Raw genomic sequence first — 27,980 nt, 5'->3', positions numbered from 1 at the left:
CACAATTCTTTGGTTGCCCACACAACCCCTCCATACCTCTTCTGACTCTGATTTGTCTTTTGTTCTCTGAACTTTCCTGCTCTGCCCACTGTCTGTTAAGTTATGTGCTTCTATTGCCCCTTGCTGTTTGGATTTTTCTGTGGGTGACCCTCAACTGACCTAAGGTCTGCAGCTTTAATCTCCTCCTTGTTGGCCCCTAATATTTCTTTTTCGCTTTTTGGTATTGGGGATCAAATATGACTCATAATCCTAGGCAAGCACCCTACCACTGAGCTATGCCCCTAGGACCTTAGTAGAGCTTCTTAATGTTTGTGCCTGTGTATCATTTAGAAAATGAAATAATTTTATTTTACTAAATTGTGAAAACAGAGCTTATTTTAAAACTCAAGTCATGCAGAAATGTCTCATTAGGAAGTAGTCATGGAAATCATAGTCTAATGTGACTTCAGTATTAATATTTTCATAGTTAATTTGAGGTTATCACCCTGGATTTGTGTTTACCATGCACATATAACACATAAATTTACCTGAATGAACTCACATTTTGTTCCCTGGTATTTTAAAATTTTGATTCTTATTTATTTATTTATTGGCACCAATAAATAAATTAAAATTGAAGCCAGGGGCAATTAACTACTGAGCCACATCCCCCGGCCATTTTAAAATTTTTATTTAGAGATAGGGTCTTGCAAAGTTGCTTAGGGCCTCACTATGTTGCTGAGGCTAGCTTTGAAATTACAGTCCTGCAGCCTCAGCCTCCAGAGCCATTGGGATTACATGCCTTTGCCTTTGCCTTTGCACCTGGCTTGTTTCCTGCTGCCTTATGTGACAGTTTGTCTTAAGGTTTTTCATATCAGTAAATGGAAATATGAATAACTTAAAAAAAATAGTGGAGCATTTTCTTTCTTTTGTATTTATTTATTTATTTAATTTATGTTTAGTTTTGATGGACATAGTACCTTTATTTTATTTATTCATTTCTATGTGGTGCTGAGGATGGAACCCAGTGCCTCATATCATGATGGGAGCAGGAGCACGAGTGGAAGCGCTCCTTCACTGAGAAGGAAGCCCTGGAGCATTTTCAATATTCACAAAAGTTGAGAGATTGTGCTTTTGCCACTTTTCACCTCTTCAATAGTTCTCCATGCATGGCCAGCAAAACCATTGCATTGAATGTTCTATTGTATATCTCTCAATGCTAAGTTTTCAGAAATAGTTAAGACTATCTACAGTAATTCATTACTATTGTCACACTGGTGGTGTTTGTATTTCCTTAGTTGTCTCAAAACATGAAAAGTTTGTTTGCCTCATGGTCTAAATAGTTTCCCAAAGGCTGAGTGATATTTTTTTTGGATGAACTCTAATTTACTCCACCCTATTGAGGGAGTGGTGATACCAGAAGTGTGCCATTAGTGTGCTGAAACTTATCTCCTAGGGGGAGGACCCTGGGGGTGGAGTCCACAACCCAGGATATAGCTGTGGCTATGTAAAGGAAGTCCCAAAGTGATTCTCCTTTTTGTGAGGAGCCTGCAGGAAGGTGTCTTAAGCAATTTGGAAGCAGTCTTCAATCTCCAACTTCTACCCCTGAAAAACGGTAAGAAATAAATGGTTGTTTGCAAGGTAGAGATGCCATGGGGTCTTGTTTTAGAAGCCTGAATGAGCCAAAGCTCTGATATTTCCTCATAGTAGTCTGTCGTTGTTTGTTTAAACTAGTTTTGCTAATGGGGATTGAGCCTAGGACTACTTTATTGCTGAGCTACATCTCCAAAATATATTTTTAGTTGTCATGAATCTTATTTTACTTTTTTATATGTGGTGCTGAGAATTGAACTCCACATCTCACACATGGTAGGCAAGCGCTCTGCCACTGAGCCACAATCCCAGCCTTCTCAGTCCATTTTTGTTATTTATTTTACTTTTTATTTTGAGTCAATAGGGTCTCACTGACTTGCTTGAGATTGGCCTAAAATTGGTATCCTCTAGGCTCGTATTTCGGAATACTTGGGATCTACTCAGGCACTAGTTTGCCCACATTATTTGCCCTTATTTAAGCGAGTTTGTGGAATATATTTGTTGAATTGGCCCTAAATCTTCAAAATGAGTTTGTGGAAGTGAAATCGCTGGGTCAGTACCCAAGGTCCAGCAACAGGGTTGAGTCTTTGCATTTCTGTAGGTTCGGTAGGTAGACTTCCTTTGCATTTTGTTCAGCACCTGTGTGGTAGAACATTTTTGTCTTTTTACACTTTGGGGGGTCCTGGGGTTTGAACTCCAGGGAGATTAATTACTGAACCACTTTTCCAGGTGGTTTTTTATATTTTATTTAGAGACAGGGTATGGCTAAGTTGCTTAGGGCCTTGCTAAATTGCTGAGACTGGCTTTGAATTTGTACTCCTGCCTCAACATCGTGAGCTCTGCTGAGATTATGGAGTGTGTGCCACCTTGCCCAGCCAGTCTTTTCTTATAATTGATTTTGGTTCTATTTTTTTTTTTTCTGCCAGTACTAGGAATTTGACCCAGAGGTGTTCTACCACTGAGCTTTATCCCTAGCCTTTTTAAATTTTTTAGAGGCAGGCTAGCTTGGAACTTTTCATCCTACTGCCTCACCTCCAAAAGTAGAGTTATTTCATATTTGTTGTTGTTGTTTGTTTTCTTTTTATGGAAGAGGGTCTTTCTATGTTGTCCTGAAGTTTGGGGTTCAAATTGTCCTCCTGCCTCAGCTTTCTGAGTAGCTGAGACTACAGGCTGGTACTTTCTGGGTCCAGGGTTAGGCGTTTGTTTTTCATTTTCCTTGTGATTTTCATGAAAATAGAGGTTTGACTCTAGTTGGGTGAAGTTTTCATAATTTCAGGAAAGTTTTGCAGTTTTCTAATTGTAGAGCTTGCATGAGAGTTTATTCCTAAGTGTTTTATTATATATATTTGAGAGAGAGAGAGAGAGAGAGAGAGAGAGAGAGAGAGAGAGAGAGAGAGAGAGAGAATTTTGTAATATTTATTTTTTACTTCTCGGCGGACACAACATCTTTGTTTGTATGTGTTACTGAGGATCTAACCCGGGCTGCATGCATGCCAGGCAAGCATGCTACCGCTTGAGCCACATCCCCAGCCCCGTGTTATATATTTTTAACAATTGCTGATTTCTGTGCTGAGGGTATAGGGTGAATGTTGAGCCTTTGTGGAAGTCCTGGGGTTTAATGTCTAGTGTTCACCTGCAGTGGCTCGCCAGCCACCCCCCAACCCTTCAACCCCTCATTTGTTCCTAATGAGTTTTCCCCATTGTATTCTAACTGGCTATTTTTTTAATAAAGATATTTGTTTTCTAGTATTTTTATGAGTTAATGAATGATAATATACATGCTCTATTTTTGGCAGAACTGGAGATTAAATTGAGAGATGCACTGATGGGTCAGCTTCCCCCCCCCCCTTTTGGGGATTTAGAGGTTAATCGCAGATATTTTTGTTCTATGGAGATACATCTCAAACCCTTTTACATTTTTTTTTTTTAGTTGTAGTTGGACCCACTGCCTTTATTTTATTTTTATGTGGTGCTGAGGATGGAACTCAGCATCTCGCACCTGCTAGGCCACAACCCCAGCCCCCCTTTTTACTTTTTAAGACAATGTCTTCCTCAGTGGCTGAAGCTGGCTTAAAACTGGGATTCCTCTTTCCTCCGTTTGAAGAGTTGTTGGGATTAAAGGAGTGTACCACTGTAACCAGCTCGACATTAATTCCCTTGTGTGTGTGTTTGTGAGTGCATCCTGTGTGTGTGTGTGCGTGCATTGTGTGTGTGTCCTGTGTGTGAGTGTTTGTGAATGAGTGTGTGTGTGTGTTTTATACTGCGGATTCAAACCATGGGAGTTTCAACATTAAGCTAGAGCTATGCATTTTGTTGTTGTTGTTGTTTTTCCCTAGTGATTGAATTCAGGGCTCTTAAGCACTGAGCCACATCTTCAGCCTTTTTGAAATATTTTACTTAGAGACAGGGTCTCACTGAGTTGCTTAGTGCCTTGCTAAGTTGCTGAGGCTGGCTTTGAACTCACAATCCTCCTGCCTCACCTCTGGAGCCACTGGGATTATAGGTGTACACCACCTTGCCTGGTTTAGCCATGACAATTTTATTGCTTATTTTGGCACAAGGTTTGAATTCCCAGGCTGCTCTCTAACTTTCATTCCTCCTGCCTTAGTGCCTTAGTTTCCCTCTCAGAGACTGAGAGGGAATTATAGATGGTCATCTCTATGCCTGGCTCTCACATTTTCTAACGAAGACTTTTACTTTAAAGTGTTTATGATAATCAATGGTTATCATATGTATAGTAAGTGTATTGGTGATTGCTGCTGGTAGTAATGTTTCCACAGGAGTGTCACTATTGTACATATATCTTTTGTTTGTTTGCTTTGAGGCATATCCTTTTGTTTGTGAGCTGCTTTATAGTTCTATTATTATTTATTTTGTCTCCAGGAACTAGAAATGAGACCTAGGGGTGATCTACCACTGAGCTTTATCCCTAGCCTTTTTTATTTTTTATTTAGAAGCAGGCTACCCTGCAACTTTTCATCCTACTGCCTTACCTCTGAAGTATTTATTTCATATTTATTGTTGTTGTTTGTTTTCTTTTTTTGGAAAAGGGTCTTTCTATGTTGTCCAGGTTAGCCTTAAAGTTCAGGGCTTAAGTTGACCTCATGTGCCAGCTTTCTGAGCAGCTGGGACCATAGGCTGGTACCTTTTGAGTCCAGTTTAGGCATTTGTCTTTGTTTTCCTTATGAATTTTATCCAAATATAGGTTTGACTCCATTTGGGTGAAGTTTTTTTATCATTTCAGTAAAGTTTTGCAGTTTTATAATTGTAGAGCTTGCATGAGAGTTTATTCCTAGGTGTTACATATTTTTAACAATTGCTGATTTCTGTGCTGAGAGTATAGGTGAATACTGAGCATGTGTAGAGGCCCGGTGTTCATCACCCCCCAACCCTTCAACCCCTCATTCATTCCTAATGAGTTTTCCCCCATTGTGTTCTAACTGGTTATTCTTGTTTATATAGATATTTGTTTTCTAGCATTTTTATGACTTAATGAATGATAATATACATCCTCTATTTTTGGCAGAACTGGGGATTAAATTGAGAGATTCACTGATGGGCCAGCTTTTTTTTTTTTTTATTAGGGATATAGGGGTTGATCTCAGATATTTTTCTGCTATGGAGATACATCTCAAAGTCTTTTTATGTTTTTTTAAGTTTTTTCTTTTTCTTTTTTTCGGTTGTAGTTGGACCCACTGTCTTTAATTTTTTTTTTTTTTTAATGTGGTGCTGAGGATGGAATTCAGTGCCTTGCCACAAACCAGCCCCTTTTGTAGTTTTTAAGACAATGTCTTTGTCAGTTGCTGAAGCTGGCCTCAAACTGGGATTCCTGTTTCCTCAGTTTGAAGAGTTGTTTGGATTAAAGGAGTGTATCTCTGTAAGCAGATGGACATTAATTCCCTTGTGTGTGCTTGTGTGTGTGTGTGTGTGTATGTGTGTGTATTGTGTATTTTTGACACTGGAGATTCAAACCAGGGAAATTTCACCATTAAGCTATAGCTATGCATTTTTGTTTGTTTGTTTGTTGTTATTTTTCCCTAGGAATTGAATCCAGGACACTTAAGCACTGAGCCACATCTTCAGCCTTTTTAAAATATTTTATTTAGAGACAGGGTCTCACTTAGTTGTTTAGTGCCTTGCTAAGTTGCTGAGGCTAGCTTAGAACTCACATTCATTCTGCCTCATCCCTGGAGCCTTTGGGGTAACAGGTGTGCACCACCTTGCCTGGTTTAGCCATTACAATTTTTATTGCTTATTTTGGCAGAAGGTCTAAATTCCTAGGCCGCTCTCTAACTTCAGCAACTGAGGGGGGATTATAGATGGTCACCTCTATGCCTGGCTCTCACATTTTGTAATGAAGAGTTTTCCTTTGAAATTGTTTATGATAATAAGTGGTAATCTTATGTATAGTAAGTGTAGTGGTGATTGGTGCTGGTAGTAATGTTTCCATAGGAGTGTTTCTATTGTACATATGTCTTTCGTTTGTTTGTTTTGAGGCCTATCCGGTTGTTTGTGAACTGCTTTTTGGTTAGTTTATTTATTTATTTAGGTACTGGAAGTGGACCCAGGGGTGATCTACCACCAAGATTTATCCCTGACCTTTTTTTTTTTTTTTTTTTTAGATCAGGCTAGTTTGCAACTTTTCATCCTACTGCCTCACCTCTGGAGTAGAGTTATTTCATATTTGTTGTTGTTTGTTTTCTTTTTCTAGAAGAGGGTTTTCCTATATTTTCCAGTGCAGTGTTAAAGTTGGGGGCTCAAGGTGTCCTCCTGTCTCAGCTTTCTGAGAAGCCGGGAGTACAGGCTGGTACATTCTGGGTCCAGGTTTAGGCGTTTGTCTTTTGTTTTCCTCATTTCAGGAAAATTTTGCAGTTTTATAATTATAGAGCTTGCATAAGAGTTTATTCCTAGGTGTTACATATTTTTAACAATTGCTGATTTCTGTACTGAGGTTGTAGGGTGAATGTTGAGCATGTGTGGATGCCTGGGGTTTAATGCCTAGCATTCACCTGCGTCATCACATCAACCTTCCCCCAACTCTTCAAACCCTCATTTATTCCTAATGAGTTTTTCCCCATTGTGTTCTAATTGGTTATTCTTGTTTATAAAGATATTTGTTTTCTAGCATTCTGATGCATTTATTTAAAGGATCATAATATTACATGCTCTATTTTTTGCGGAACTGGGGATTAAATTCAGAGCTGCTCTCATCGGCCAACTTTTTTTTTAAGTTGGTAGTTTAGGCATTGAATCTAGAGATTCTTTGCCACTGTGCTAAATCCCAAACCCTTTTTACTTTTTATTTTAAGACAGTGGCTTCCTCAGTTACCAAGGCTGGCTTCTAATTTGGTTCCTCCTTCCTTATTTTGCAGAGTTGCTGGGATTAATTAAAGGAGTGTACCTTTTTAACAGCTGGACATTCACTGTGTTGTGTTTGTGTGTGTGTGTTTGATACTGGGGATTGAACCCAGGGGAGTTTAACCACTGAGCCACATCCTCAGCCAGTTTTTTTTATTTTTATTTAGAGAGAGGGTCTTGCTGAGTTGCTTAAGGCTTCACTAAATTGCTGATGCTGATTTTGAATTTGTGCTCCTCCTGCCTCAGCCTCCCAAGCTCATGTGTGCCACTATGCCAGCCTGTCCAGTTCTTTGTGAACTGCTCTATGGTTTTATTATTATTATTATTATTATTATTTTTATTATTTTCTGGAACTAGGGAATTGACCCTGGGGTGATCTCCCACTGAGCTTTATCCCTGGCACTTTTCATTTTTTATTTAGAAGCAGGCTAGCCTGCAACTTTTCTTCCTTGGCCTCAGCTCCAGAGTAGAGTTATTTCATATTTGTTGCTTGTTTTCTTTCTTTCTTTCTTTCTTCTTCCTTCCTTTTTTTCTTCTTTCTTTCAGAGTGTCTTCCTATGTTGTGCAGGTTTGCGATAAAGTTTGGGGCTCAAGTTGTCCTCCTGTCTCAGCTTTCTGAGCACCTGGGACTACAGGCTGGTACCCCCTGCGTCCAGGTTTAGGCTTTTGTCTTTTGTGTTTTTTTTTTTTTTAATTTTAATATTTATTGTTTAGTTTTCGGCGGACACAACATGTTTGTTTGTATGTGGTGCTGAGGATCGAATCCGGGCTGCACGCATGCCAGGCGAGTGCGCTACAGCTTGAGCCACATCCCCAGCCCTCTTTTGTGTTTCTCATGTTTTTCATCGAAATAGAGGTTTGACTCAAGTTGGGTGATGTTTTTTCTCATTTCAAGAAAGTTTTGCAGTTTTATAATTGTAGAACTTGCATGTGAGTTTATTCCTAAATGGGTGAAACTGGCTTTGAATTGTTAATATTTTTAACAATTGCTGATTTCTGTGCTGAGATATACTTTCAATGTTGAGCATTCGTAGAGGCCCTGGGTTTAATGTCTAGTGTTCTTGTTCAGGGAGGCACCAACCACCAACCTGTCTATTCCTAATGAATTTTCCCCCATTGTGTTCTAACTGGCTATTCTTGTTTGTAAAGATATTTGTTTACTAGTATTCTTATAACTCAAACAAGAACTTTTAATACTTTTTTAGATTATAGATGGAAACAATATCTCTGTTTTGTTTTTGTATATTTTTATGTGGTGCTGAAGATCAAACCCAGTGCCTCACATATGCTAGGCAAGGACTCTTTCACTGAGTTACATTCCCAGCCCACATAAGCAATTTAATGAATGATAATATATATACTCTGGTTTTGGCGGGAGTGGGGGTTAAATTCAGAGCTGCACTCATGGGCCAACATTCTTTTTTTTCTTGTGGGCATTTAGGGGTAGAACCCAGATATTCTCTGTAACCAAGCTACATTCAAGGCCTTTTTGCTTTCTATTTATTTTATTTTTTCATATTTTTTTAAATTATAAGTGAACACAATAACTTTATTTCATTTTATGTGGTGCTGAGGATCGAACCCAGTGCCTGACACATGCCAGCTGAGTGCTCTGCCTCTGAGCCACAGCCCCAGTCCTTTTTTGCTTTATATTTTAAGAAAGTGTCTCCCTCAGTTGCTAAGAATGGTTTCAAACTTTGATTCCTCCTTCCTCAGTTTGCAGAGTTGCTAGAAAAGTGTGTACTTTATAAACAAGTTGGACATTCGTTCTTATGTTGGGTGTGTGTGTGTGTGTGTGTGTGTGTGTTTGTGTGTGTGTGTGTTTGTGTGTTTGACACTGGGGATTGAACACAGGGGAGTTTTACTACTGAGCTACAGCCATTGAGTTTTTTTGTTTTGTTATGTACAGGGCATTGAACCCCTGGGCACTTAAGCACTGAATCACATCCTCAGCCCTTTTTAAATATTTTTTTACAGACGGTCTCACTGATTTGCTTACTGCCTAGTTAAATGGGTGAAACTGGCTTTGAATTGTTAGTCCTCCTGCCTCAGCTTCTGGAGCCACTGGGACTATAGGTGTGCACTACCTCGCCTGGCTTAGCCACAGCAGATTTTATTGCTTATTCTGGCACAAGGCCTAAATTGCCCAGGCTGCTCAGTAACTTTCTGTATTTCTTCCTTATTCCCCAAGTGACTGAGAGGGAATTACAGATGGTTACCACTGTGCCTGGCTTTCATGTTTTTTGTTTGTTTTTAGTATATATATAGTTGTCAATGGACATTTTTAAAAATTTATTTATTTATAGGTGATGCTGAGAATCTAACCCAGTATCTCAACTGCCAGGCAAGCTCACTACCACTGAGCCACAACCCCAGTCTTCTCCTGTTTTTAATTAAGACTTTTCAATTGTTTAGAATAATCAGTGGTGATCTTCTGTATAATAAGATGTATTGGTGATCCTTGCTGGTAGTAATGTTTTCACAGGAGTGTTGCTATTGTATGTATATCTTCGTTTGTTTAGTTGGTTTTGGTACTGGAGATTGAACCCAGAGGCACTGCATCACATACCCAGCTAGTTTCTTATATTTTATTTAGAGACAGGGCTTTGGTGATTGCTTAGGGCCTCAGTGAGTTGCTTAAGGCTTTGGTGAGTTTCTGAGGCTGGGTTTGAACTTGCATTCCTCTTGCCTCAGCATTCCATGTTTCTGGGATTACAAGGGGCAGGGGCTTTCCATTTTTTTTTTTAATGATTTTGTAGCTTGCTAAAGAACTTTGGTTTTTGTCTCTGTTTTAAGGGTTTAGTAAGAAATTGAAGCTTTTATTTAAGCAAGGTATTAAAGCATTGGATAGAGATAGTGGCAGTAGGATTATAAAGAATGTGGAAATTTCATCATCAGCCCATGAGTATGTAAATTTTTCTTGTGAGATGTGTGCCTTCACAACACTCAGTTGTTTGAGTTTTCATACAAGGAGTGTGTATTCTTGAGGTCTTAAACCTGAAAAGATACTTGTAAAACGCATACAGAAGCCTTGTTCTGCGATGTAGACAGGTCGTAGTTGAACCATCTGTGTGATCTGAAATTGTTTGTCTTTAAATTACTACGTGTAGATAGTGGAGATCTTCATACCTTAATTTTCTGGACTGGGGGTATATGGGTGCTGTACTAAGGAACTATAGCCCCAGTTATTTTAAATTTGCTTTTGAGACAGGGTCTCACTAAGTTTCCTAGCTGGCCCCAAACTTGTGATCCTCCTGCCTCAAATTCCCACCTCACTGGAATTGCATGCACATACCAGCATTCCTGGCTTCCAACTTATTGTTTTATGTATACCATGTATTTAAAACTTGGTAACTTAGTTGAGTGTTGTGGTGCATGCCCATAAACTCAGCAGCTCAGGGTCCTGAAGCAGTAGGATCATGACTTCAAAGCCATGCTTTGCAACTTAGGGATGTCCAAAACAATTGGTGAAACCCCATCTCTAAATAAAACACAAAGTAGGGCTGGGGATGTGGCTCAGTGATTGAAGTCCTCTGGGTTTAATTCCTGTTACATAAATATATAAGTAATTAAAATTTTCTAGCTTGTTAGGATAGAGAATAGTTTCAAAATTTCAAAATGAAAAGATTAAGAAAAGTAATTTACTCATTTACCTTTATATGCTTACTGGTCAAAAAAAATTTATGCCATCATCTTAAGGTACTGAGTAGTGCACATATCACAAGTTATAGTGAAAACAGCTTTATGCTACTGAACTAATTTGACAGAAGTGTTTGTGAGCATGGCACAGAATTCTTATAGTTTTTGCCACTTTTAGAAATTCTTCCCAGGTCATCAAAGTTGAAAATACAGTGGAATATTGAGCATGAAGAAGGATGCTATGCAATTTGTATTCTCTATGCTTTCATTAAAATTGTAATTAAAATTTGAACCTTGTTCAATATTTACCTCTATGAATTATGAAATCCTGCTGGCAGCCAGTTGTTGTATATGACAGAAATGAAGAGATGATTTGCTGAATCAGAGTTTATTGAAATAGAATGAGAATTTTTGTGTAGGTTTACATGCTCAGAGGGGAGAGAATAATGTGAAAAATCTTCATAGCATACTGCTGGTAGATGAAGTACTTTAACCACATATTAATGGTTTGCAAAATTCTTAAAGCCCACTGTTCAATTAATATGGAAAAAGGCTTTGTGAAAAGTAAAGTGTCCTTGAAGCTGAGATTTTCCTGTACAGGAGCAGTTCTTGGAGAAGCCAGCTTGACCACCTTGGTGGACAGTCAGGATAACAGGTAAGGTCTCTAATTACTAGTTGATACAGGTGGTATTGGTTGATGAGGCTTTTGAGATTAATTTGCAGCTGATGAGGCCTTGTCACTGCTTGGCTCCAGGCTTTCAGAGAAGTGTCATGGTCTTTCACATGACAGAGGTGGCCCTACCTTAACCTAAGCTCTCAGGGTGTCTGGCAAAACTATGGAGTGGAGATTTTTCTGAAGCTCAGTAGTTTAGATCAGTGGCTGACACATGGAAAGTCTGATGGGACATATAAGGTCTGGCAACACATCATGCTCTAGCAAGGAGGGAAAACTCTCCAAAACATCAAACATTTAGAAGTATTTAGAAATATTTCATACTTACATAACGTATGGCCTAGCACCAAAACCAAGCCACCCTCTGACCTGATTTTAGGCTCAACCCATGACCAGGTGGACAGAAGATGCCATTATTCCAAGCCTTTGTAATTCTAGAGTCTGAAAAGGCTACCCAGGAGCTTTATGGAGTAAGTGGGCGGAGAAAATGATTTCTTAGAAGAAGAACCTGGCTGGCCTGGTGGCCCATGCCTATAATTCTAGTGACTGGGAAGGCTTAAGCAGCAGGTTTGCAAGTAGGAAGCCAGCCTCAGCAACTTACAAAATGCTGTTAGAAATTAAAATGGCCACATTGTTGCTCCATGATAGAGTGACCCTGGGTTCCATCCCCAGCACTGCACTCACCACACCTCTCTAACCAAAAAAAGTGTGGTTGCTCTTGCCTACAGGACTGTGGGGTCCAGAAATAGACAAAGCATTCACTCTGGCTTCCCACATATCACAGCTAGTCTTTACAAGATTGGCCCCCTTCCCCATACCTCTTCAAATATATTTTCCAACAACTTTATCTTGCTCCCAAAGTTTGTGATATTGATTAAAATTAACATTCATTATGACATCTTGTTTCCAAAATTAATGTTTTTTTGACCCATGCAGGGCATGTGTTCCCTTCAGTCACCACATGTTCCCCTTACTGAAGTTTGGCTCTGCATATTTTTTTAATATTTTTTTTTTAGGTGTAGATGGATACAACAAAATGCTTTTATTTATTTATTTTTTTATGTGGTGGTGAGGATTGAACCAGGTCCTGCTCCTGCTAGGCAAGTGCGCTACTACTGAGCCACAATCCCAGCCCCGAGCTGTATATATTTTATGTTGTTTGTTCCTGAGGATTTAAATATTTTATGTCTGTTGTGAAAGGGAGACTTTTTTTTTTTTTTGGTGGTGCTGGGAATTGAACCCAACATGGTGTGCATGCAAGGTAAGCACTCTATCAACTGAGTTGCATCCCAGCCCTGAAAGGGACTTTTATATGAGGTTATTGCTGATTCAGTGATTTTTCTAATAATTTTCATGAGAATGAGAAATGATGGATTTTCATTTTCTTATTTATTTTTTTATTTTCTACTTTGTGTAATTGGTGCAGGTATCATCAGGTAGTAGAAATGTTCTTCAGTACTCCTGTCTGGTCCCTGAAAACTTGTGTCCTTTAGTTCCACCATGAGATTGGTTATAAAATTCAGTTGTACCTGTGTTAAACTCTTAACTGGGTGTTGACCTTATAAACTCAAGTGGGTGTTGACCTTACAAAATATGTTCCTGAGGCTGTGAGGTTGATATTAGATTCAGGTTAGATTCAGGTTCTTAATGTTTACATTTGTGGTCCTGTCTCTAGCTAACAATGTGGTACCTTTTAATTTTTTTTTTCAGGTTCTGAGGATTGAACTCAGTGGTACTTAACTACCAAGTCACCTACCCAATACTTTTTAATATTTTACATAGAGACAGGGGTCTCAGAAAATTGCTTAGGGCTTTGATAAGTTGCTGAGGTTGGCATTGAACTCACAATCCCCCTGTCTTAGCTTCCTGAGCTGCTGGAATTACAGGTAGGAGCCACCACTCCCAGCCTGGGGCATTATTTTCAGGTTTTTGTGTCACTGTTAGACTTGTTAAAACCTCTGCCATTGTTGTTTCTGTTTGACAGATCCACCCAATCCAATGATGGCATTTTTCTGTGTACTTGAACTTTACTTCATTTAGGACATGGTTTTTTTTGTGCATCAAATTTGGCCTACCACATGTTTTTCTAAGTAAGGTTTCACTGGAACACAGTCATGGCTGCTTTCTTGGCACAGGAGCAGAGTTGAGTCCTGGAGCACACTGGATGACCTACAAGGCAGAATTATTTACTGGTTGGCCCTCCAAGGAGGCATTTTCTAGTATGTGCATTCCTGTATCCTTCACCTCCGCTAGACAAGGCTTGTGGCCTGTGTTAGTCAGGTTTTTGTCACTAACTACAAAGTTCATGATAAGAAAACTAGTTTCAGAGGTTCAATCCATGGTGGACGTACTCCATTGCTCTGGGCCCAAAATGAAGCAGAATGTCATGGCAGAAGGGCATGATGGAGGAGTGCTGCCCCATTGATGTTGGCCAGGAGATAGAAAGAGGGGAAGGGGAAGAGGCCATGGGGAATATGGACCCATTCCAGATAGGTACCCAGTGACCCACTTCCTTCAATCATACCCCACATGTGTATGATTACCACACAATTACTCTATTCAAAATAAGATGAACTGATTTAGGTCACAGCTCTAAGTGTAATAATTTCACCTTTGAATCATTCTGCATTAACAGTTTTCACTTTATGTCCAAATCATAACATGATCCTTTTCAATTAGACTTCGGGGACATTGCTTCAATATTTTCCTTACCAGGAAAAATGCTGCCCTTAAAAGGGTATATGTTCTAGTGGGGGAGAGATTGGCAATAGGAAAGAAATTAGTAGATGGTGCAGTAAGTTACAAAGTTGTTGAGGAGGATTGAGAGGAAGCAGTGGATGGTACATTAGACACTGAGGTTCTTCCCAGGCCTGGCATCCATTAGCTCTTGCATTTGTCCTTCACCTTTGACCCTTCACGTGAAACTGGACTTTTCACACCTACTTCCTGCATCTCCCCAGCTTCAGCCAGTGCCCTTCCTGGTCTCTACAAACTGTGAGTACTGAGGTGAAGAACCTGCTGGACAAAGTCCTAGGGTGAGTGCTGCTGAAAATGCACCCAGGGCTGTGTGGGTGGGGGCAAAGAGGGTCTGGAAGAGGGAATTGAAAGGGAATTGGTGTTGGGTGGCCTGGCCCAACAAGCTGCAACCAGATGGACCCTCTTTCCTGTGTCCAACCCCTTTGTGGGTCTTTTGGTAATCTGTCTTGCTTTGGAGTTTGAACTTGACCTGTGGACATTGACCGCATGATATTGATATGGGAGTTATAAAAATTTTCATCACTTGTGTGTTTTCAAAAATGATAGAAATAATGGACCCATGTGAGGACTGTAATGGAAATTCAGCAGAAGTAATTTGTAATGTTTGGCACATGGTTAAGTACCAGCAACATTTGCGAAATGAAGTAAAATAGTTGTATTCCATATAGTTATAGTGCTTAGGAACTTTGGTTTTTATGCTTAATTTTTAGTAACAGTTGAGTGTTATCTTCTATAAGATAGAAGGGAATGATCAACTTTAATTTCCACTGAGTATTAACTGAAATGGTTGAATATAGGTTTTCCAAGGAAAATGAAGATAAGATGTACTTAAGGAATACATTTGTTATTGGTTCATGTTTTTAGGCACTTGGTGGATATTTTCTTACCAGGAGGAACATTTATATTTTCAGTATAAAGATTTCATAGAAAAATAAGCAGAGTGCCTTTATTTTAAAATTAATGGTAATTTCAGTCATGTATTTAAAAAATAAAATACTTTTGTGTTGGTACTTGTCATCAAGTTCCTATAGGTTGACGCCTCCAGGATGTTAATTGTGAGGAACAGAGTCTCAGGCAAGTGGTACATTTCTGGTGTTGTAACTAATAATTTTATTAAGTCAATATTTGTGGTTATATGATTGAGGTTCTATATATTTGATAAATATTTTTAAGAATAACTTTAGGGCTGAGGTTGTGGCTCAGCGGCAGAGTGCTTTCCTAGCATGTGTGAGGCACTGGGTTTGATTCTCAGCACCACATATCAATAATTAAAATAAAGGTCCATTGACAAATAAAAAATATTCTAAAAAAGATATAAAGATGCTATGTCAGTTTTTCATGGCTGTGATCAAAATAACCTAAACAAGAACAACTTGGAGAAAGAACAGTTTATTTTGGTTCATGGTTTCAGTGGACTCAGTCATGGTCAATTAGCACCATTGATCTGGCACCCAAATGAGGCAGAATATCATGGCAGAGGGTATGGTAGAGAAAGCTGCTCAGCTCTTGGCTGTGGGGAACCAGGGTAGAAAAGGAAGGGGCCAAGGACAAATACTGTCCTCAAGGCCAAACCCATAATGACTTACTTCCTCCATTCATGCCCCATATGCCTATACTTTTCACCACCTCCCTGTGGTCCCTTTAAATTATTAAGCCAACTAATAGATTAACCCACTGGCAATGTCAGAACTCTCATGAACATTCACCTCTGGAACATGGTGGCACTGCCTTAACCATGGGCTTTCCAGATTAAAAACAGTAACAGATTTTATTATTGGTTCTATTTTAGCATAATGTAGTTGTTATAACTGAGTTTCATGATGTAATTTGTTTTATGGCTTTGTATTGTCCAAGTGTCTAGAATATCAGAAGAAACTCAGACTCAATAAAGAGCAGACATGAGGAAGGTTGGTTATTAGGGGCAGGGTTATAGCAGGGGAATTGATCCTATGAAGTCAACACAGGATTGACATGTTCACATCTGAGATGAGAAAGAGCAAATTCACTTGAATTTGTTCTGGTTTGGTGGCCCCATATTGTTGGTGGAATTAGAAGACTAAGGCTCTAGGACTTGTTTTGTTCTTGTGATTAAAATCCAGGGCCTGGTACAAGCTAGGGAAGCAATCACTGATTGACACTCCTAACATTAGGCAGCAGGCTGTAAAATTTTAGGCAGCTTTTCTACCTTAGCCTCTCTTTGGAGCACAATAGACAATTTTAATTATAAGGCATATAAGTAAGAGTAATTTATATAAAGGAACAAAATGATGCTTGTTCACAGGCATACACTTAAGGTATTGCTCTATGATGTAATGTTTTCTGACAAATGCATCCTGAGGTAATTTTGTCCATATGCAAACATCAGAGTATGTACCCACATAAAGTAAGATGGCTACATCACTAAGCGATCTAGTCTGATGGGACCAACTTATAAACTGATCTTCATTGACTGAAATGTTATGTCATATGTGACTGTAACTGGGACCACAGAGGTAAACCTTTTGTCAACAGTTCAGTATTTTTTATGGGTTTGCATGATTCTCACACAAAAAAATTGAGGTTTGAGCAGAAGACTTGCTCCTGGATGTCTCCTATATCAGACTTTCAGGAAGGGCCAGTTTGACCCACTCATAGCCAGTACCTGATGTGTGAGAATCATGTTACTGAAATGACTAGGAAGAAGCCCTTTCTATCTTGAGGGGCTTTACTGGTGGCCAAGCCGGATGTCCCTGCTTCAGATGGTAAGTCTCCTTCCTTCATATAGTGGTGGGGTGGAATGGGGGTAGGGGGTTGCCTAGAACTTTTGATTTCCTGAGATTGGATTGTCATGGGACTGCTGGGCTCCTGTCACACCTGGGGCTGAACACTGGACACAGCAGCAGAGCTGGAAACATCACAGGCAATCAGGCCTCTCAGCTCTACCATACAAGTGTGAGAAATAGGGTTATGAGGAAATGCCATAGTTGCACAGTAGGTATGTGTGAAGGAAATAAGATCCAGCTGAACAGTGCCAGTGTGGGCACCGGATATGGGGATTTTGCTGGGCAATGCAAGTGTTGTGGCCTTTTTTTGGGGAAGCTGCAGATAGATACTCCATAAGCCCCCCCCCCATGCCCAGCATCTCTTCCTTTTGGTGTTACTGGCTCTTTACACTTGTTGCCTAGATTTCTTGCTTTGGACCCATTTAAATTTCTTTTTAATATTCCCTGCACCAGTCCTGTGCCATTATCCCATTCCCACATGTTTACTGCCTGGTCGTAAAAACTTGGCCTCACAAAATTAAGATGTCATTGTGTACAACTTCCATGGCCATAGATTCCCATCCTTGTCTAGGTTTCAAGAACCTTTCCTTAGATACATAGTCCTGGGACAGTGCCTGGGCCCCTTAGTAGGGATCATTAAGACATCCTCTTTCTCAGACCTGTGACCATGCTCCAGGACCCCAGACAGCTTGAGGTGGACCTGAGCCTTGAGCCTTCCTCCCCCCTGTGCCACCTGATCCACTGTCTCCACTCCCTTCCTCCCATCCCCTGGGACTGATGGGGGGCGTGGTAACTGGCTTTTCAGACCTGGGCCTGGCTCTTTGCTATAGTCCCAGACCAGTCATCTCCAGGACCCTGGCCCTGTCCCCATCTCTGGATCTCAGGCTTCTTGCTGGTGCCTCCACTTGAACCTCCCCTTTTTAGCCCTGGTGCTGTGGGATCCCTGCACTGCCTGGTCCCTCCAGTCAACCTGATTCTCCCCAGCCTGGGCTCCTTCATGGGTCCTGGGTCCCTACCCACCCAGACACCAAGGTTCATGCTGGCGCTGGAATCCTTTCCACAGCCAGGGCCCTCCTTTGGCCCTGCTTGGCTCCAGGTCCCTGTCTGGAGGATCTACTCCCCTGGATTGCAGAGGAGTGCAATGGGCTGGCCTCTGAGCCCTCGAGGCTCCCTAGGGGAAACACAGCCCTGCCCCTCGCCTGGGCCCCCTTGGCTACCCGTAGCCTTACACCTGGCAGTGGACGTGGGCCCTGCGCTGACCTTGGCCTGCGGATCCTCTACCTTCCCTCCTCTGTCCTCTTCCTTTGGGGGCTGCCCCTAACCCAAGCCAGCCCTCCCTAACCATGGAGCTTTAAGCTCCAGTCCTGGGGCCTGGCTCCTGTGCCGGGCCCCTGTGCGCGTGTTCGTCGTCGTGTCTCGTGGCGTGCTGTGGGGTTGGGTGGCGCCGCTCTGGGTCATTGGGTCAATCCGGGGGCCCCTTGCTTGGGTCCCCTACCACACGCACTCCCCTCGGTGCCCCTTGCGCCCCCCACCCCACCACACTCTTTTCTCCTTCTCCAGTGTTTGCCAGTGTTTCTGATTTGCAAAGGAAGGGAGCATCCAGGAGGGAATGCACATGGGGTTGGGAGTGTTGTGTGGCTCAAATGGAGGCAAATGTAACTGGGGCTTTCCCTCAGTGTCATTCATCTACAGGTCACCTTTTATACCTCCTAGGGCAGCCGGGAGGAATTTTCAGAGAAGGAACCTTAGAATTTTCCCCTGACTGTAGCTCAGGCCAGAAATTCCTCATGTTGTTCCATACTCCTTCATCCACTTCCACACATCCAAGGAAGATCGGGACTAGGGACACTGTATACTCAAGCCAATTGCTCTCTGAGCCTGGACAGAAGAGTAGGAAGAGGTGTCAGCAGATGCCAACATACCTGCTCTGTGTTTAACAGGTGATTAACAGCTTCCTAGGCCAGAAACCTTTCACCCTAGTCTTGATGAGTGATGGCTCTACTAACTGCATTTAAATAGCAAACAGGTACCCATCATCCTCCAAAATAAGAGAAAGAAAGATGTACCTCAAACTGATGTGGGATGTATGGAGAGGAGCTTACCTCAGTATAGAGGTAAGCTCCTCAAAATATGAATCTCCAAATATGATATCACTGGTTATTGGTGAAGACTGCTGCTTCTGCACATGTTGAAGTTTGAACATTAGAGAAGCAGGCCAAGGCAAGCAAATGAAGCAGGGTTTATTTAAAAGACTACTCTTGCGAGGGAGAAAGGGGGCGTAGCTGATATCCTGGTATCCCGAGAAGCCAGGTGTTCTGCCCTTTTTATATGTCCTAGGCTTCCTTTGATGTTCTCCTTCCCTCCTTATTTTTCTCCTTCCTGTGGTCATGACTAGGCCCAGGAATGCTTGGTGGGATGGCCAAAAGGTGGGAAATAGGTAGGCTGAAGGTGGAAGGGCAGGATGGAGTAGAGGAAAAACACCCTAATAACCTTATAGCTCCTTGTAGGGCAGAGATTTTCCTGAGACTGGTTACTTTGACAACAGGTTGGAGCAGGGGCAGGTTCCTAATAAGATCCCTCAGGGACAGTCTCCCACTTCCCAGACTCACTCAAAATTGGCCTCCTAGATGTGACCTGACTTTATTTACTTATCTATACTGATGCCTGTCTAATTCTGGTTTCCACACCCTTAGAAAATCGTTCTTTAGCTACCAGAGTGCTCCCCAAACTCTAATACCAAAAGGAATCACCTGCTCATACTTTAACAGGAGATTCTGATTCAGTAGGTCTGTGGGGAGCCTGACAGTGCAGTTCCAGCCTGCTCTCAGGTGAAGGCCTCCCAGCATGGAACAGCTCACAGCCATCAGTAGACTACAATCCACAGCCAATGGGACCCAGGCCCACAGGGCAGAAAGTGGGAAGGCTAAGACAGCCTTATCTGTTTTTCATTCACAAACAGGATCCTGTTTCTGGCTGCTGCAGCACACTTACCACCACTGAAATGAGCAGAAGTGAAGATATTTGCTTGGTGAGGTGTGAATAGGCGTGGTTGGAATGAGCCATTAGGCAGGCAAGACAACAAAACCTCTGCCTCTTGATTCTGCTTTGGATCAATGAGACACACTGGTCTTCAGCACCATGATGCTCCAACATCCACCCTTTCAAATGTTAGGATATACTCTGGGGTATTGATGTTGCTGCGAAAGAAAGTTTTATTTTAGGTAGTTAAATTTTTTTTACATCTCAGTAACATTGTTTTCATTTCAGTGGCCTTTAGTGATTAATAAGTACACTCTATGATTTGTCAGGATCTCTTAAGCAATGAGTTAAGATATTTTTTCTATTTTCTAAAAACTTTTTCATAAACCTAGAACATTAATAAACCATGGGAGATCAAGAGTCTGTCTTTTTATATCTAATGACAGTAAAAGAAATGTGCAGATCATTTATTCAAACACTTCTAATTGTTAATCAAATTTAAGTTCCTTCCTTTTTAAAAAAGTTTTTAGTTGCAGATGGACACAATAGCTTTATTTTATTCATTTATTTTTTATGTGGTGCTGAGAATCCAACCCAGTGCCTCATACATGGTAGGCAAGCCCCCTACCACTGAACTACAACCACTGCCAGTTCCTTTATTCTTGAGAGGAGACCATCTTTTTCATATTTTGCCCTTTGCCTTTCATATTTCCCTCTAGTTTTCTCACTCTGAATAAAACAAGATAAAAGGAAAATGTCAATTTTTCATAAGAAATGATATGCTTTCTATGATAAACCTAATGATAACTCACTTATAGGATTCTGAATGATAGGAGTAGCATAGTAGCCAGGACCCAACTCAGAATCTGGTGCTGGTAAGAGCTTAAGTTTGAAAATGGCAAGACAAAAGTTGGGGCTTAACCTAAAGGCAAATGTCAAAAGAAGGGGCTTTTGTTTTGCCATTCACTGAGGGTTTTGCTCTTCTGCTTTACAACTAACTGACTAAATTCATGAAATAACTACTTACTTTTTTTTCTTTTATTTAAAGAGAGGATAAAATGTCATTTAGAAAAATTCTCTGGGCTGAAGCCATACCTCAGTGGTAAAGTGCTTGCTTCACATGTGTGATGCACTGGGTTTAATCCTCTGTACCACATAAAAATACATAGATATTGTGTGTGCATCTACAACTAAATAAATATTTTTAGAAAATCCCTCACAATTACTATAATCCATTAATACAAATCTCATTATGTTATTATAGACCAAAAGAGGCTGATTTAATCTGAAAATCTTCCTAAAGGTCTAGAATACGAAGGGCACAGATGGAAAGTGTGCCTGCACCAAGACACTAGTATAGCTGGATATTCCAGGTTCAGTTTGGGCACCACTCCACCTTGTACCTTCCAACCCAAACAAGGAAGATGTGAATCTGCAGGGCTCCTGTGTGGGGCTGGCAGCCCAGGGCAGTGGATCTGAAATAGAAATGGGTTTCAGAGACCAAAAAAGCTGTGGGAATGCCCCTGGGAGACATATGTGGTGTCCAACAGGCTCATCTTTCCTTCTGTACTTTTGCATGCACTGATCTTTTGGGACTAGGACCTCATCTACAGTAGCTTGGGGATGCCAAGACCTGATAGGTGCTTATACAGAAGCCTCCAATCCTATCCATAAAGGAAGTAATTTCTGTGAGTTTAAGGATCCTTCTCAGCAACCCTCAGGTAACTGGATTGGTTCTTGCTTGCTCAAGGCTTTCCCAAGGTGGGAAATTTCCCCCCACATTGTGGTCCCTTTCCAGGTAGAACTCAAGTACTACAGAATTCTGCACCTGCTCCCACAGGAGAGAAAAGAATTAGTTTTTTTCATGTTCATTTTTTGTATTGGTTTAAAAATGTGTCTATTGACATATTTACAACAAACATTGAAGGGGTTCATGTTATATCTTCATTCATACCAAGGGCATTGGTGACTTCCACCAACTTGTCTTCCATCTTTTCCTCAATCTTTCCTAGACCCTAATAATCCTTACTCTACATTCAAGTAAACTTTTTGTTTATAAAATTCTACATTTGAGAGAGAACATGCCATACATGTAGCTCTTTTCATAACACCTTGCTGAAATATGCTTGATTGAATAATAATGCAGAGTTGATGACATTGAAGGGATCATTAAACAGGGGGCCAGTGTTTCTATAAGATGTAAATATATGTGTGCTTCTGATAATTTTTTAATAACCAATTTCTGGTAACCTTGCAACAGTGGGCCATACCTGTAATCACACCTATTAAGGAACCTGAGGTGGGAGGACTTCAATGTTTAGAAAGCCTGGGATATTTAGGAAGGCTCTGTGGCTGAAAGAAAATACCAATAAAGGGGCTCTGGTAGTAAAACATGAAAAATTCTTTTACATTAGGGAGATGTTTTAAAGGGCCACAGTTTTGTTCTTCATTGGGTTTATGCTTCTAAGATAATAAGCAGTATGATCATGTAAGAATGATCAAACCTTTACAAAGGTTATTTGTTGTACTATGTTTCAGGAACTGTTGTTACTTTGCTCATATTTCCTTTTTTCTTCTTCAGTACTGGGAATTGAAGCAAGGTCGCTAGAACAAAGCTACAGTTCCAGGCTTTTTATAATTTTGAGAGAGAGTCTCCTTTAGTCCCTCACCTGACTTCAAACTTTTATTCCTTCTACCTCAGCTTCCTAGTTGTTGTGATGACAAGTGTGTGACACAACTATGCTGGACTGACCTATGGTTTCTTAGAATCCTAAGACATAAGTTTCAAAATTAAGAATTTTGTTCTCACTTCACAGATTGAATAATGTCCATCAGCTGTGACTTAAAAATGTTAAATTTATAATCACATTTTAATCTATTAAATGTTGAGATAAGAATTTAAGTCTGAACCATTTTTTTTTGATATTTGAGTATAGCTTTCCATTCCCCCACCCCACCTCTCTATTCCCCTTAGTCTTTATAATTTAGGAATTCATCAGTAGAGAAACAAAACAGGTAGCTGAGAATTCCAATCAAGAGTGGAGAATTGATTTTTATCTTTTCTCCTAACAGGACTCTCTACAGAGGACTCGGTTGCAGCATTGCCTTTGGTGTGATTTTGGATAATGAATTCAGCCTTTGTAAAAGCAAAGGTACAAGCCCTAAAGAAGTGCTGTGATAATGGGATTTCACATACACAAAGAAAACAGAGAATCTGGTGTTTCATAATGAGTAAGCCTTTGTGAAATATTTTAGCCTTAATCTACTTAATCTAATTAATTAATTACTTAATCTAATGAATTACTCATACCAATTAGATATATTATAATTGCATCCAAGATGATTGTCTTATTTTTTTCTTTTATTTTTATTTTTTTCTTCTTAGATATACAGGACAGTAAAGATGATTGCTTTTCTACTGAAGTTCATCAGACCCAACCTTGTGAAGCAATTTGCTGCCAAGAGTACCATCATCATCCAACATAATGAACTCTACCTTGAAATTGTTCATTCAAGTGGGCCATCAATAAATAACAAATGCTGAGCAGCCACTCAATTTTTTCCCTCCTCTTTCAGCCCTGCCACTGCTTCTTCTGATCTAGAGGCCAAAGTCATGGACCAATCACTCCTGTGACAAGCAGGCTCTGGAATCTACAGAGTGACAGTAAGATCCCAGTTGCCTTTGTCACTGAGCTTAGAAGATTCTGGGAAGTGCTTTCCCTTTCTGTCCTCAGCTGGGAGAACCGAGGTGGGAAAGCCTAAAATATAGGCCATGGGGGCTGCTATATTTGGTCTCCTTCCACCCAGACACTTGCCTAGCGCCCATACACCATAGAACCATCCCTAGTTCTACCTGCCTGCTTTTCCAGAACCGTATGCCTATGACATCAAAGAACTCAAATTCATCCTCAGGAGAGTGCCATGCTGCAAAGCAACCAGACAGTCGCCTGACCTGGCAGCTTCTCTTGGTAAAATCCGTATAGTCCTAGAGACAGGCTCCCTAGAGACATGCAAACTTCTAACCCTGATTTATGACCACTGAGTTTTAGGAGTACTGAGTGTTCAGATTGGTAGATTTTGTTTTTACTTTTGTTCCAGAAAAATGTAAGATATATCACTTACCAAAGTCTCCTTGTTTACTTTCTAATAGGCAATTGATGTTGTTGTACAGGCTCTCATGAATATTTGGTTCTTTTGATCAACAGGAGGCAGAATGAAGAGAGTTGAGAGGATGGAGGAGTGCTGCAAGCAGTAGGAGACAGAGCTCTGATTCTGAGCTGTGCTGTGGACTGGACATTGGAGCCTTAGAGATGGTCTCCTTTGGTGGACAGAGGTATGGAAAGTATCCAGAGAGGGCAATGCAAAGAAGCCCCAAATTTTAGCCTGAAACAAATATATCTATCCAAGTATAGGAAAGAAAGTATGGGATGATAGGAGCTCCTTAGCTGGGAAATGTGTCTCTTTGCACAATATCTGTATCCTGCATCTACCTAAGGAAGGGCCTGGAGTCTTCAGTGTCTAAGACAGCCACAAGGCTGTCCCTGACCAGCACAGCTTCTCAGACACTAGCATCTCTGAGTGGTGTCACTGTGATCCAGTTTAATACCAACCAGGGAGAAGAGGTCCTGGAAGGCAGAATGTCTGCCTCTTGTCCCTGGATCCCTGTGGTAATGAGTTAACCTATATAGAAAATGTACAAATGTCTCTATTTAAACAATGTATTTCTTGATGGAAAGGCTTACACAGAAGAAAACCTATAAAGTATCTAGATGAAATTTTGAAAGACATGTTTTCTTTTACCTGTACATTTTCTCAAAGAAAAAATTATATAAAACTAACCTTATAAAAACATCCTAAAAATTTTAAATATTCTTTTTATGGAGAATATGTATTTTTAAATATTTTTTCTCAGTTGTAGATGGACACAATACCTTTCTTTATTTCTCTTTATGTGGTGCTAAGAATCAAACCCAGGGCCCCACACATGTTAGGTGAGCACTGTATTTCTGAGTCACAACCCCAGCCCAACAGGAAATGTATTATTTTATGTATCCATTCTTCTGGGGTTGTCAAAAGTAAAAGAGATTATAATAAGCTCAAGGCACAAAGTCTAATATAATAGCATGATTGTATTCCTTCAGTCTTTAGGAACCCACACTGAACACACACAGTTTATGCACAAGGGATAAAGAAAATTAGCAATCCGATCAAAAACCAAAAGCAGATTTCAGACTGAATATCAGAGAATGTCTCTCAAAAATTGCACAGCAACTGGCCCATAGAGAGAGTTTCAGAAATTAGAAAAGACTGGACAGGTAGCCATCAGCACCAGAGTAAACCTCTACAGAGCCACAAAGCCCATGGCAAATGTCAGAATACTGGGTCATTCCAAGTGTTTTGGGGGAATATGTGCATGCATTACTGCACATCACTATTGGAAAATAAATGCTGCACCCTAAGAAAAAATCTGTCAATTATCGGTAAAATTAAGGTCATACACTTTTTATGAAACAGTTTTATTAATCGTCACCTGTTCTAGAGAAATTCTCCCACAGGTTCATAGAGACAATTATGTGTGGTTATGGGGACAGCAGCAATACAAATGTCCACTGCAGAACAATAGAGAGTTGGGGTGTGCTAAGGCACATCAGAGGCTACTATGTCAGAATTTGAAGCAGCAGATGAAATGTACATAAAAAGATCTTAATAAGTTGCAGATGGGGACTTTGAGTGCAGATTAGTGGGAGAGTGGTTGCCAGCATGCATGAAGTCCTAGAGTCAATACCCAATGATACTTAATACAATAGTTGAAAGAAAGAAAAAGAAAAAAAAAAGGAAATGTTAAAACTTCTTCTAAATACAATTGAGTATGTCCCCTGAAACTTTTTACATCAATTAAAAATATAATCTCCTGAAGAATGAATCAATCCTCTTCCTATAACTTGTTAAAAGTTATGTGTGAAAATGGTTCACTATTGTGTTTATACAAAAAGCTCCACAAAATCTTGCAAATCAAGAGGTTCAAATATTTGTGTTCACTTTTGAAACACAGTGAAACTGTCAAGGCCATCAAGGGTATGCATATCCATGGTCTTAAGAGTATGATCCAGCACCACTGAGTCTGGTCTCTGAAACCAGCTAGTCCATATGTGGAGAACTAGCTAGGTGTAGTGACCCTTGCAGGCAATCCGAAAAAAGCAAGTGACTGAGGGAAGAAATACAGATGTTTGAGGCCATCCTAGGAAAGATAGCCAGATCTTGTCCCAAACACAAGATAAAATGGGCTGAGAGAAAGATCTGTGGTAAAGCCTAATATTCAATCACGAGAATCATCGAAAAACTAACAAAAATTAAGTGCATAATTAGACCAGTGATTTTGAATTTTTTTTTTTTTGTATTTTATTTAGAGACAGAGTCTCACTGAGTTGCTTTGCACCTTGCCCTTGCTAAGGCTGGCTTTGAATTCAACATTCTCCTGCCTTGACCTCCCAAGCTGCTGGGAGAGCAGAGGTGCACCACCATAGATGGTTAATTTGTCTATGTTTATTTGAAATAGAGAAAAAATTTTTGGAGTGAATTGAAACTTGAAAGAACTAGAGGCTCGCTTCTATCATACCTCATTCTCGCATCCTTTCCCTAATTCAATCAAAACCAAGGAATTTCAAAAATGCCTTCAGGATTGGTCCACTTGCACCTTAATCTTATGAGGTTCTTCAATCAATGTATGGTGCAAATGAATGTCCCTCCCACATGATTGGGTGTTGCTTCTGAGGTCAACTACTGGACAGAACACTATGAAAAGCTTCAGTCCATGCCAGACTGAATGAGTTGGTCCTTTTCCTAGGCCAGGTAAAAACACACCTTGGCATGGTAGGGAAGCTGAAGCTATGGAAGTCTGTCAGTCAACCTGGAGATCATTGACTCTTAGGAGATCTTGTCCAGAGCCCCGCATGCCCCTAGGCCTGAACTCAGATAATTTTCCTTCACTGAGCTGCCACTCCTGCCAGTGCCTCCAGAGCTGCAGAGATGTGAATTTTCCAGTAAGCCAACTGCCTCACTGGGCTTACAAAGAGCAGGGAGCTGTCTTTGGGGAACTGAGGTCATGCACTAACAGTATGTGTTGTTACACAGGAGCAGGGAGTTGAGATGGACCAGCACCAAGTTCAAGACCATCCAGCAGCCAATGACTAAAACCTCTCAGGAGCTCTAGTCACCTCAAATATCTGCAAACACTATGGTCAGTGGGACCATTGGGTCCTGAACTTCCCAGGAGGTGCCAGTGCCTGGACAATTGGACAAACCCACACTCAGGCCTTCTCTTGGAGCCCAGCATGTCACTAGAAGCTGCTGAAAACAGAGGCTCACATCCCAGAGGAACCCAGAAAGGAAAGGAATCTCATCTTGAGGATGCCTTGGAGTACAATGCCCTTCAGCCAAAGCCCTAGAAGGAACCTGAAATACACCACTGGGGACCTTCATACAGCCCCTGTGGACTCAATGCACTGGGACTATGCTCTGCATGCCTAGGCACTTTGAAATCTTGGCTGTGGTAATCATCCCTCATTTTGTTCTTTATCTCTGAAATGATATAAAGGTTCTTGAATAAAAAAAAATTCTTTGTGTAATTAATTTGTTAAAGAACTCTTTTTTTAGATGAACTGAGAATTCTTCTAGTTTCTAATGTGATTGAATTTTTCATGATGAGCCATTCCTGTATTCACTGCTTGTCTATTGATGTGGAGGGGGTGAGTAAAGGGTTAGGATGGGAAGCTGTATAGGTAGGTCTGGGGCAGGAAGGAGCCAATTACCCAGCTCAGATCTGTGGCTGAACTCAATGCCATCTCTGGAGATATGAGGGTAGTGTGCTAACAGAATGTATAGTTGGGTGGCCACTTGATGGTGTCTTCTCAAAACTGAATGTGACCTTCCAGAAGAGGAGAGAGAATAAGCATCAATAAATATCCTTTAAATGGTCTACAGTTAATTTCTTATTAACTAAGAAGAACATCAAAATGAAATCTCTAGTCTTGGGACTTCTGAGTTAACAATCATGGGATCCACGACATCAGCTCTAGGTCAGACATGTCCAGACAGTGACAGAATCCTGCCCTGGTGGGCTATGTCTAGGTTAAGAGACTTTACAGATTTTCTTTTGAGATCCACCAAAACTGAAAGCTTTTGGGTGGGGTCATATGCCTAATGTCAGTTGGCTCAGGTAGCTTTATCAAATTATCATCAGC

At 40.6% G+C, this 27,980-nt stretch overlaps 1 protein-coding gene across 9 annotated transcripts; it reads left to right on the top strand.

Annotated features, from left to right (window-relative positions):
- Positions 1-1,468: 1,468 nt before the first annotated feature.
- LOC144364938 (uncharacterized) lies at positions 1,469-27,365 on the top strand. Of its 9 annotated transcripts, XR_013423104.1 has the most exons (7): positions 1,469-1,594; positions 11,170-11,224; positions 14,203-18,701; positions 19,721-22,971; positions 23,126-23,404; positions 23,946-24,073; positions 26,872-27,365. XR_013423104.1 is itself a non-coding variant. In XM_078015266.1 (6 exons), exons 1-3 carry the CDS (start codon positions 11,049-11,051, stop codon positions 22,916-22,918), a joined length of 357 nt encoding a protein of 118 aa, XP_077871392.1. In that variant the 5' UTR covers positions 10,937-11,048; the 3' UTR covers positions 22,919-22,971; positions 23,317-23,404; positions 23,946-24,073; positions 26,872-27,365. The 9 variants fall into 9 exon arrangements, 3 of the variants coding, with proteins under 3 accessions (XP_077871392.1, XP_077871386.1, XP_077871383.1); XM_078015266.1 differs by lacking the exon at positions 1,469-1,594 and having other exon boundaries at positions 10,937-11,224; positions 14,203-14,277; positions 22,813-22,971; positions 23,317-23,404; XM_078015260.1 differs by lacking the exon at positions 1,469-1,594 and having other exon boundaries at positions 10,988-11,224; positions 14,203-14,277; positions 22,813-22,971.
- The last annotated feature ends 615 nt before the right edge of the window (positions 27,366-27,980 follow it).

Source organism: Ictidomys tridecemlineatus, chromosome 1, assembly GCF_052094955.1.
Source record: "Ictidomys tridecemlineatus isolate mIctTri1 chromosome 1, mIctTri1.hap1, whole genome shotgun sequence".
Taxonomy (NCBI): Eukaryota; Metazoa; Chordata; class Mammalia; order Rodentia; family Sciuridae; genus Ictidomys; species Ictidomys tridecemlineatus.
This window is presented reverse-complemented; position numbering and strand designations above follow the sequence as displayed.